The 12,809-nt window shown below is 35.5% G+C and overlaps 1 protein-coding gene across 2 annotated transcripts in view; it reads left to right on the plus strand.

The window, feature by feature from the left end:
* LOC128022263 (lysine-specific demethylase phf2-like) overlaps positions 1 to 12,809 on the plus strand; it is a 30,839-nt gene that overhangs the window by 796 nt on the left and 17,234 nt on the right. For both annotated transcript variants that reach the window (XM_052609633.1, XM_052609632.1), the window contains exons 2-6: positions 9,380 to 9,465; positions 10,414 to 10,528; positions 10,766 to 10,926; positions 11,062 to 11,203; positions 12,564 to 12,750. In XM_052609633.1, coding sequence (XP_052465593.1) covers positions 9,380 to 9,465; positions 10,414 to 10,528; positions 10,766 to 10,926; positions 11,062 to 11,203; positions 12,564 to 12,750 — 691 coding nt within the window. The remainder of the gene's footprint in view (positions 1 to 9,379; positions 9,466 to 10,413; positions 10,529 to 10,765; positions 10,927 to 11,061; positions 11,204 to 12,563; positions 12,751 to 12,809) is intronic.

A 12,809-nucleotide genomic window follows, 5' to 3' on the forward strand; every position in this document is an offset into this window, starting at 1 on the left:
ATCGTAAAGCCATTTCGATGTATTTTCCACGACGTGGACTCGATCTGCGTGCATCGCACGCTTTGGTTGCGTCTCCAGACGGGACGCTGTCGTAATAGTGAGCCGTGGGTGTCTGCGACCACGAACGGATTTCTTTTACACATTTTATCTTCCTTTATGCGCCGTAGGCCTATTCGTCGAGATCTGCTCCTAGATCACTGCTTTGAAATGTGTAAAAAGTGTCCATTTCCTTCCTGGTCTCTGTTGGAGGAAAAATAGGATGCATATGACGAGCCAGACATTGCAGATTCAGAGCTGCTCTGCACATTTTAACATGTATGTCATCTAGCCTTTATCATACACTGTATTCATCATGACCAAAAGCAGTAAATTCATATTTATTCGCCGCGTAGGTGCTGTGAAGCATCACTGACAGCAGCATGCAGTCGGAGCCAACGAGTTTAGCTCGATCCAATAACGGGAGTCGATCTGTAACTTAGTCTTTTATTTTGCGATTTCATCTCAGTTCCCCCCGCTGATGGTTTGTTTTCAAACGGAGAGCGGAACTTGCCCCGAGAACCGGTTTAAAATGCTGTTTCTTCAGTGTAAACAAAGAACAAGAGTTCCAGTTCACTGACTGAAACATTTACGCGCGTTTAATTTTAACCCTTTAATTAGCCGAGTGATTGTTACAGTTCCAACGTTCCAGGCAAAAATAGAACTACATGACGCGTATTTGAACGATCTAAAAGAGTGACTGTTTAACACTCACAACGTGTTGTAAACAGTCCTTCAACGACAACGAGAGCAGATTCTGAGTATGCGGTTAGCTGCATTTCAGATGTGTAAAAACCGGTTTAAATATACACTTGTGTGTTTGTATCTGTTGGAGGGACTGAGCTTTACCGCCCTTGGTGATTTTAAACCTCTTTGACCTCTATTTAGACGGTGGGTCGACTGATTTTTGAGCTCAGATATTACTAAGTATGGCTCAAAACTTAAAAAAAGCTACGTTTATGACAGCAGTTTTAAAGCAAAAATAGTAGTTTTAGGATTTTAGTTAGTGTGTTACTTTGACATTGCGATGTTGAAGTCATGTTTATGAAAGTGGTTATTTTTTTATTAATTTAGTATAATATCTGCCAGTGGCATTAGTTTGGTTCTGTTTCTACTTGCTATCTTTAATACACTGACAATAATCACACAGCTTCAAAATAAATGTTATCTTTAGCATTGGGTTGCTAACTGTGCTTTATAACAGTTTTCCTATGGAAAATATAGTGATGTGGTATAAGAATTAGCTTTGTGTTGCATACATCTTGAATTTAAACTGGTCACACTTATACTAAGAACATGGAAACAAAAAATACATAGTATTAAGTTTTGACTGCCGCACTGAATCACGAAGTTTCACTTGCAGCATTCATAGATATACGCACGCTGGTGTTTCTCAGTAATTGATATTTTTATCTAAGCAGATTTTCATGGAACTAGAAAAAGGAATAAATAGTGGACATACATTTTTCTTGTTTGCTCTATGCTTAGTTTCATTGGCTTAATGGGTGTATGACTGTATTTCAGTCCATGGGTTTAAATGATCTTGAGTAAACTTACTTGTGTTATTAAACTTACTTACAAGCCATAAATATATCTTATTCTTTTCATGAGTCCAAATGGTTTGTAAGAATACTTATCGCAAATTACTGGAAAGCTACAAAGATTTAAAATACATAAATACGTATAGGTCAAAAAGTGTGGGAACCATGGAAGGTTACATGTTCAAGGGTGTGTGAACTCTGTGACCTCAGTTTTTACCTCACTTACACCTCTTTAGCAGCCATGGGAAACATTTAGCTAAGCCTACAGCTTAACTGCAAGGGTATTCTTAAGTCATTTTAGAAAGAACTTTTTTTTTACTTTTCTGATGACATATGCGCATCACCACCGAAGATATTTAGTGGTTCCACTTCCAGACTATTATTACAACTTCCCTTCATTGGATGAATTAATCATATAACAGTTCTTGTATTTATATATGTTTCATAAATGTTTAATAATTTCCAAAAGGTTCTTTTATGATCAGCATATATTTCCATCAAGACTAAACATGTTGATATAATGATTTGTGCAACCCTGCTGGCTGGCAAACAGAAATTAAGAGGTTTTTTTTTTTTTTTTTTTTTTTTTTTTTTTTTTTTTTTTACACTGCTGTCTGAAACACCTCTTAACCACATGCTGGTGTTTGTGGTTGTGGGCGTGTGCTCGCGACTCTTCAGGTGGTAGTGAATCATTCCCTTCTTTCACAGGGCAGATTGCCAGCTACAAGAGCTGCATCAGATCCTAAATGAGATTTGTCACAATAATAGCTACTCTCTGACAGATCAGCTTTGGCATATTGTGCAAGTTTATTAAATACCTTATAATAACACACTGATTGCACCTGCCTTGAGGATGACTTCACATGGAGAATCATTTATAGCTGCCATTATCATGGTATATTCCTTAAAGGGATAGTTCACCCAAAAATGAAAATTTTATGTTTATCTGCTTACCCCCAGGATATCCAAGATGTAGGTGACTTTGTTTCTTCAGTAGAACACAAACTTAGATTTTTAACTCAAACTGTTGCAGTCTGTCAGTCTTATAACGGATGTGGATGTGAATCATGGCTAAAACATACAATAATAAAAAATAAATGATACATTGATGTGTAAAGACACAAAACGATAGGTCTGTGCAAGAAACTGAACAGTATTTATATTGTTTAGACTATTAGAACTCTCCTAAACGGGTTCTCAAGCAGGTGCATGAGGCGTTGTCGTAGTCTTGCTTTACCACAACCTATCTCTCAAATAGACCATTGAGAGATAGGTGGGGATAATGCACTTATAAGTCTGTGATCCGCCATAAAGCAAGAAGAAGAATCCTCCTCACGCCTGCTTGAGAACAGGCTCAGGAGGATGCGCTTAAGAGAGTTCAAACAGTTTGCACATTGTGTGAATCAGAGGTAAAAAAAATATATATATATATATACCTGTAAATTCTGTTCAGTTTCTTGCACAGACCAATCGTTTTGTGTCTTACACATCTAGGTATCGTCACGAGCCGCATGGTTTAATTTGGTTTTGTTTGTCTAGGTTTTTTTTATTTTTTATTATTGTATGTTTTAGCCATGATTTCCATAATATTGAGGGTTTTTTTTCTTTGTATGTGCCTTGAATGTTTATCTGAATCTGTCTTGACAGTGTCTGATCACATTGTCTTAGACTCAGAGTGAAAATCCAGTCGCATGTTCTTCCAGGGATGGCCTTCTGTATTTTTTATTGCGATAAATGGTCTGCCATGTTTTTTTTTTGTTTGTTTTTTTTTTTCAGTGAAATTTTCTTGATCTACATTTGTCTTTGTGAGTTACACAAGGAATTTTTAAAGACTAGTTGTCATCTTGTTACATTCTTGTCATTTGGGCAGAAAATAGAGTGCAGTGACTGCATTGAGGTACTTAAGGTATATCGTTGCTGCTTTAAAGAAGATGCTTTTTTAGATGCAACTATTTCTGGAAAGAGGTTTTGAAACTTTCTCCTAGGACTGTCAGCACTTAACATACGAAATGGCTTGTAAATAAACAAACATCATCATCATCATGCGCTCTAAAAATGTATAACCAATTATTTTAAATAGTATTCATATTTCAAAATATTACCTTTTAATGTATTTTGTTTCATTTTAAATATTATTTTAATTTTCACATTTAATTATTTTATTTCATCACTTCCAATATCATGCATGCAAAACACTGAAACTACTATCAAAAACATGTTACATATGTAAATGTGATATATATACACATATACAGTACATATATATAAATATATACAGTATATATATAAAAACACAAAAGTAGAATCTTCATGCTGTTTTCTAAATACTATAGCTAGGGATGTAACAATTAAACGCGAGTCAGTCAAACATTTATTCATTGTGACAATTCAAATTTGTTGAGATGCAAAATAAAACGCGAAACAAATGGAGTAGGAGTTTATTTGAATATATCTCGGAGGGGAATCTTTAGAAAAATGTATGTGGTATTTTCTATTCATCTTGCCTCTGAACAATACATATTAAAGCAGCATTCATAAATCCCAGGGCTGCTTTGTTTACAGCGATAACTAGTGATCGACCGATATTGATTTTTTATAACCGATACCGATACCGATTATTTGCATGTTTATGTACCCGATAACCGATATGCAGAACCGATATTTATTTACTGTTATACTTCTGTTTCTGACAATTATTACAACACAAATGAGCTGAAAAAAAACATTTTATTTATAACAATCACTCCCTCCTTGCATACAAAAAAAAAAACTTTATATTTATACACAAATAAATAGAGGGGTCTGAGTCCTCTGCACTGTTACTAAGTGTCTTTGTTTTAAAATAAAAGCTTTGATGAGGTAAAAAAAATAAAAACGGGTAAAAAAATAAAGCACAAAAATGATTCTAACATATTGGTGGGGGCGGGAGGGCTATTTAGGAGTGCATAGCTATTTAGTAGTGTAACTTAATACTCCCAGTTAAGCAGAACTAGGTTTTAGTGTATAAAACAGAGTCTTCCAGCATTCTGCCCTGTAAGCCTGCTTCCTTCAAAAATTTTATGCAGTGGCCGTGCTTGAGGCTTCCTGATCATCAACCCAGTCAGGTGCTGAGCAATATGAACAAACTTTTTTTCCCGAGACTATATAAAATTAAACAGCACTTGTCAGTTGGCATTTTATGATCTAGATTCAATCTAACGTTAGATCATGAAATGCCAACTGACAAAGTGCTGTTTGACTATAATTTAATCAACCGCGATCGCGCATGGAGATAATAAATAATTAATTTCCACAAAGCGGTATATGTATATGTGTATTAGCGAAATAATTGTTATGTAGTAAATGATAATATAATCTAGTGTGTTTAAACAAGATAATCTTGTCAAAAGTTTCATTCAGTGGCATTGCTTGAGGCTTCCTGATCATCAACCCAGGTGCTGAGCAATATGAACGAACTTTTTTTCCCGAGACTATATAAAGTTAAACAGCACTTGTCAGTTGGCATTTTATGATCTAAATTTAATCTAATGTTTAATCATGAAATGCCAACTGACAAAGTGCTGTTTGACTATAACTAAATCAACCGCGATCGCGCATGGAGATAATAAATAATTAATTTCCACAAAGCGGTAGGCTATATTTATATGTGTATTAGCGAAATAATTGTTATATAGTAAATGAAAATATAATCTAGGGTGTTTAAACAAGATAATCTTGTCAAAAGTTTCATTCAGTGGCCGTGCTTAAGCCTCCAGATCATCCGTCAGTTGCTAAGCAATATGAACGAACTTTCTCTTCTAGACTAATGGTGAGCAAATACAACAGATAGAGAATTAAATTCAACGCTTTTCAGAATCAGAATCAGAATCAGAATGAGCTTTATTGCCAGGTATGTTTACACATAGCCTACGAGGAATTTGTTTTCGTGACAGAAGCTCCGCAGTACAACAGAATGACAGCGACAGAACATAAAACACATAACGTTAATAAAAGAATTAAAAAAAAAAAAATTATTTTCAACATGCACTCGTATTTCATATTTTCAAAACGTCTGTTTTATTTAATTCATGTAAAGATACGTCTTTATTGGAGCAGGACATGACGAACACTACGTAACTCAATGAGTTCGTCTCAATTGTTTAGAAACAAGCTGCATAAATTAACTATATCAGGAATTTATGTCTCAGATCTCATTTGTGCATGTCTGTTATGTTAAATAAAGTTGATTAATTAAAGCAAACCAAGTAGAACATATACTTTACCTGTGCACTGAGTTGTTGTTGACTGATCTCCTCAGACGCCCGGGCTGCAATGGCGTAATTCTCAAAACGGCCACAAGATGGCGCCGTAAATCGGCGAATCCGATATTACAAAACCGATACCCGATTATGGAAAAATGCTTAAATATCGGGAAAAATATCGGTAAACAGATACATCGGTCGATCACTAGCGATAACCCTAGAAACACTATCATCGCTGCTCATCAGCGCCACCTGCTGTCAGAGAGTGACTTGCCGTCTCATTGTGGAGCTCTCTGCTGTTTTGTTCAGATATGTTTTCTATAGTATCACAGAAATAAAGTCTAAACGTTCTGTTTTTGTTTCAAATTTAGAAAGTATACAATCTAGATTAAAAACTACTCATGCTGCATCTGTGTTTGGATCATGATTAAAGGACCTATGACATGAAAATTTCACTTTCTGAGTTTTTTTAACATTAATATGAGTTCCCCTAGCCTGTATATGCTCCCCAAGTTTATAGAAATTTGAATCGGTGTAAATTTAGATTTTTCTATCTTTCTCTGCCTTTGAGAAAATGGAAGCTCAAACGGGCTGATCTTGAATCTCCTCGTTGTGACGTTGTAACGAGAATTGTTACCTTCCCTTTCTCTGCTTTGCCCGCCCAAATATTTACATATAATTCAGTCGCAATGTCAGCACAGGCGTTTCAAACAGACTTTTATGATATGGATTCGACAGCACCGCCACAAACAGTGAGTAACAGTGTTCATTAATGCCTGATCTGTGATCAGTGATTTCTGATGTGTAGCTAATCATTCAAGTTCACACAGACTTTCTTTCTAAATCGTTTAATACTGTTTATGCATCAGTGAATCAAGCCAGTGACTAAACGATCAACTTCACGTTGTTTCTCTTAGTAGCATGAAACAAATCTGTTATTTAAATTGTGATTTTACTACAGAGAGCGATCAAAGAAAGCTAACTTTTTTCCGGAGCTTTTACACATTGCGAGTATATCTGCACACTTGCCCAAACTGCCGTTACAATGAATGACGCTGTTATGCTGCACAACGGAGCTCTTACTGTATTCATGTGTTTGCTGTTAGCTGTGGTGAAAGCATTTTGTGAGAAAACGTGTTGCAATAACGACGAGATCACTGCATCCATGCGATAAACAGACTCTGTCTACTCAATGCTCATCACTGCAGCTTTCATGTGATGGGGAAAAGATCGAAAAAATAATTATATAATCAACACTTCCACGATTCGTTAATCTCGACCAGTTGTAATAGTAAAATATATATATATATATATATATATATTTGAGAGGGGTTTCACATGTGATATGCATTTCGAATGCAAAGATGTCAGCCAATCACAACAGTTGTGGTTTACTCGGAGTCTCACAGCAGACACGCCCCTTCAAACAGAGCATTCAAGCCAGAGGGCTAATATCAGGATCTAAAAATGCTTTTTATTTCTAAATTTTAAATGTAAAAATCATACTAACAATATAAATACACCTAAGGAAACATTAAAAAGCATTTAAAGAAAAGGAAATAATCCATGTCATGGGACCTTTAAAATCCAGTGGCTGCCTCTAATTTTAAATCGAAAGTGCACAGACAAAGCCTTAGTGTGTATATAGATTTCTTTTATTTGTGTAACTTGTTTTATTTTGGGTTTGTTTTACAATTTCAATCTAATTTTGTTATATTTCAGTTTCACAAAGAAACGTGCAGCAATAGTAAAGCTACACCTTTCGTGAAATCAAAATCGTGAATCAAATCGTGAGTTGGGTGAATCGTTACATTACACATACGTACTACAATGTTTTTGAAAATTGAACACTGTGGTCAATAAATTATTGGTACTTGAAAATGCTTTAGAACATCTTTTGTGTTATGTATAATAAAAAAAATGACAATTGTTTTTGGTGAATAAATACATTTACAACATAAAAGTTTGGGTAAACTGCTCATTTTAACCGAAAAGGGAGTGGACTCTTAATGGCAGCATGCAGATACTCATGATAAGAATTAGCGGAGGAAAGAACATAGAAGAGTGTATTTCACAGCTAATCCTGATGCACGAGTGTGCGGTTTGACCCTTCACACCTACATGCATTCTTGGTTGTACTGAGGCTCAGTGAGACTTGGCTCCTTTCACTTTTGCTATGATTCAAGGGTGCTGGCACCACCCACCATCTGAGTGGACAGCATGTGTGATATATATACTGCACGTAGTAGTTTCATACCACACTGGAGGAGAGCCATAACGGACACTCCCAGTTCGCTGTATGCTCCTGACCCCTGAACAGCTCCTCCTAACGGCAGGAATGTGCTACAGATACATAAGGTTTATATTAGCATAGGAAGAACATTTGCACTGCAGATGGGGTGACAAACAAAAATGCATACAGTTCCTATAAAAAGTATTCAACTTCTTGGAGGTTTTTGATTTTTGGTTCATTTACAGCACTGAATACCAGTGGATTTAATGTTTTTTTATTTTTGCTGCTGATCAGCAGACGACTCGTAATGTCAGTGTAAAGCAGGTTCAAAATTCTATCATCACTTTCCCACCCTTATGTCATTCCAAACTATACAACTTTTTTTCTTCGTCTTGTGGAACACAAAATAATTTTTAATAATGTTGGTATATTTATTTCAGTTCCTATTGACTTCCATTATATTTTTGAACAATACATTGGAGTTAAATGGGAACCAAAACTTTTCAGTTCTTCACAATATATTCTTTTGTGTTACACAGAAAAACAAACAGGTTTGGAAGAACATGAGGGTGAGTAAATGAAGACAGACTGGTCATTGTTGGGTGGACTGTTCCTTTAATATGACACGCTGGTGCACTCAGTTGTGTTTGCGAGACGCAAATAGCTAAACGAAGATCACTTGTGTGAAGTCAAGGGCCACTAAGTGACCACTGACAACTCTGAAGGAGTTACAAGCTGAAGAGACTGTGGTACAACAACTGTTGCCTGGGTGCTTCAGCAGCTTTATGGGACAGTGGTGAAGAGAAAGCCACTGTTCAAAATGTCACATGACATCTTGGCTGTAGTTTTGCCAGAAGACATGTTTTAGACTGAAGCCAGCTGGAAGAATGTTGATCTTGTTGGCCATCAGACTAACGCCATATTTGGCGTATAAGCGGAACACTGTGCATCATCAGAAATGCACCATCCCCACCGTGTAGGACTGGATTATGGACCTCCAAAACCTCAGGACATGTGGCCTGAGCCTGTCAAACAAAGCAGACCACTAGGGCGTCACTAAAGGGCAGCCATGGCCAGAAAAATAACAGTGGGAAGGTGTAAGAGAGACTTGTCCACACAAAGACGGTCTATAATATTTGGAGAAAGCCATCTGTTAACATTCCCATTCAGAATATGTCGTCAGATTCCCGGCTGATTTTGAATGGCTGTCAGTGCAGAATGAATCTAGGAGAACCAGATCTCGATAGCTGATAGTTGCCGTTTTGTTTTAATATTGCATGGATCTTCAGAAATAAATGCATACATATTCTGTGTTTGTTATGTTACAGCTGTGTGGGAGTGGATGAAGATGAAGCACCAGACATTGACATCTATCACTGTCCTAACTGTGAAAAGACCCACGGCAAATCCACCTGTAAGTATCTTTTCTTGATGCTGTGAATGAATTAGAGTTGTCATCTTTCAATGTATAAAGCACTTTATACTAACGTAGCTTCACATTAATAAACAGTAAATAAATTGAATAAGATAAAGTCAAATTCTACAGTAAAGATACTCTAATATGACAATAGGGTCATTATTCATCTCAGTGTTGATTCAGTTCAGTTCATCTGTAAAATCATCATTTATGAAATGTGTTCAGTTCAGCTCTATAGAGCGCAATCATCTCACTATTCAGTTAGTTCAATGTTGATTCAATTCATGTCAACATGTATTAAAATATATTAATAATTTATTATTTTAGATAAAAGTTATGCATTAAATGCATATTATGCATAGTGCACATTAAGCAGCACAACTGTTTTCAAAACTGATAATAATAAAAGTTAATTTTGAGCACCAAATCAGCATATTATTTCTGAAGTAATGACATTACAAGAATAAATTACATTTAAAACTGTTTTATTATGTATTTTACTACAGGATTACTGTTTTACTGTATTTTAATTTACTTTCTTTGTGTGGGTACAATTTTATTTTAATTTCAGCATTTTCAGTATATTTATGTGAAATCAAAAGAAGTGGATCTTTATTTGTATTATGAATCTAACCCTTTGATAAACAATAATAAAAGACAAGCTTTAGATAACTGATAATACTTTGCGACTAAAGTATTCTTGTCCTTAAGACAGTAAGACCTCCAACTGAATCCAGACGTATGAAAATAATTTACTTTAAAATTGGGTTACTAACCAAATCATTATGCTGATTTTTAGAATTCTTCTGTACACACTCCTTTGCACAGTTTGCAAATGTTTTATTTTTGCTTTAAGTAACTGGTTTCAATGAAAGAGTAAAGTATATTGTGTTCACCGTGTCCAATTTTTATTTCGGTGCTTTCATGTGTTTAACATTTTAATAGTGAAAAAGAAAAAGAGCTGGAATAAGCAAGACACGGGACAAAGCGGAGATGTCAGACCGGTTCAGAACGGCAGTCAGGTGTTCATAAAAGAGCTGCGCAGCAGGACATTCCCCAGGTATAGTACACCTGTATTCAGACCCTTTTGTGAAGATCTTCCCAGCCCAGCGTGAAGAATTTAAAGGGCCAGTGCTCCTGATAAAGTCCTTCAGTTCATTCAGTGTCCAGAAGATGGCGCCACATGATCAGCTCTGAACTTTTCCACCAGACATGTGAAAAAGATTCCAGTTTGATGTCTAGGAGAGATTGTGTAGGTGACTAGGTAACATGCTGATTGTGTCTTTTTCTGCTGCAGTTCAGAAGATGTGGTGGTCAAGCTGTCTGGAAGTCAGCTGACGTTGGACTACCTTGAGGAGAATGGGTTCAATGAGCCAATTCTCATCCAGAAGAAAGATGGGCTGGGGATGGCTATGCCTGCACCCACGTTCTACGTCAGCGACGTGGAAAACTATGTTGGTAAGTGGTTTAGGAGATAATAAAACAAACATTCCTCTTTTTTGATGATTAGTATGGAAATATATCTTCCTCTCGAGAATGTATGTGAAATATGTTTGTGTTGTTCTAATCAGTTTCTACTTTTCTTGTTTAAAGGACCTGATGTTCTTGTGGATGTTGTTGATGTAACCAAACAGACACAAAGCAAAATGAAGTTAAAAGAGTTTGTTGATTTTTACTACAGCACAAACAGAAAGAAAGTATTAAATGTGATCAACCTAGAGTTTTCAGACACAAGGTAAGCAGGCCTGTACAAAGATCCATTGGGAAATCTGTATAAATACCAGTGACGTTTTTATTTTCTTTTGAAACCGCAGAAATTAATATGCACATGCACACATTTATTTATTTGAAAGGTAATTTATTAACATAAATTTCTAGCAAATTGAATGGCATTTAGTTTAGTAATTTTTCTCAATTATATAAACGTTACTTCAGTTTTATTCAAGTAATAATGAAAAACATTTCTTTTTTATATTTTACAGCAGCAGCAAGTAACAAAAAAAATATTATTTGAATAAAATACACACGCTGAATGTCAGCATAACAATGTCATTAATGTATTTTTATTAGTGTGTATTAGGGCTGTGCAATTAATTGGAATACAGTTTTGATTTCAATTGCGACTTCCACCGATTAAGAAAATACAATAATCGAGATAAAATGTTTATTGTGCCCCATTCTGCCCCTTTCCAGCAGTGCTCTTTCGCTCCTCCATAAAAGCAAAATGGGACGTGCTTGATTTGAATGTTTATTAGATTTATTAGTGCTTTTAAAAGCGTGTAAGAGATTTTGCACATCTGTGCATGCGCTCCGGCATGGAACAACACAGACAAGTAACGTGAATTATTAGATTAAGGTACGTGCCAAAATGGTCAAATACACGCAAAAATGTGTCAAAATGCGGCACTTGGTGATTATTCATGTAACATTTGTCAGTTATGTCTTAAGTCAAAGTAAACAGTTGAGAATGAAAATGCGTGTATAACAGTATATCACTAGAATTCAGCTTTTAAAGCATGCCTTCTGCCGTTTATGTGTTGAATATTAATCACAACAAAATAGAAAAAGAAAAAATTTGTCACTTTTCTTGACTGAAGGACATTTTGATAGCTTTGATAAGAAACAAAGAAGTTTAATTCTTAAAGACTATACTGTTTTATTTTACATTTGATTATTCAATTTCTGTAGTAGGCTGTTACTGAATACTTTAGACTTGCAATAAAAAAAAAAAAACTTTTCCTATTGTATTTGACTTTTGCTTTTATTGTTATTCCTGGCTGTTTATTTATTTTTCAATAAGTTTTGAGCACTTTTTGTTTTACTTGTATAAATTACACTAGTATTCTGTTCATTCATTGTGGTATCTAAAATGTAGATGATCTTAGCAACCTTATTTACAGAAAATGTATATTTTTTATATATATATATTGCTATCTTTAAATTACATACTCATATGAAGTTTTGGTCATGTGACCCACTCATAATCGTGTTAAATAATCGTTTTTGCCATAATCTAGTAGCACTAATGTGTCATTTGAAACATACATTTATTGGAGTTAGGTAAAAGGAATAATTTACTATTCTTCCTTTTATAGAATGGCCAGTGTTGTTGAGAGTCCGCAGATAGTTCGGACGTTGTCCTGGGTGGAGAATTACTGGCCCGACGATGCATTGTTGGGGAAGCCTAAAGTGTCCAAATACTGTCTCATCTGTGTGAAAGACAGCTACACAGACTTCCACATTGAGTGTGGAGGTGCCTCTGTGTGGTATCACGTACTTAAGGTAACTCCTGCATCTTAAATCTCAATGCTCTTTATTACCAAGACAAAAAAGTCTTAAAA

The sequence above is a fragment of the Carassius gibelio genome, chromosome A11 (genome assembly GCF_023724105.1).
Source record: "Carassius gibelio isolate Cgi1373 ecotype wild population from Czech Republic chromosome A11, carGib1.2-hapl.c, whole genome shotgun sequence".
NCBI lineage: Eukaryota > Metazoa > Chordata > Actinopteri > Cypriniformes > Cyprinidae > Carassius > Carassius gibelio.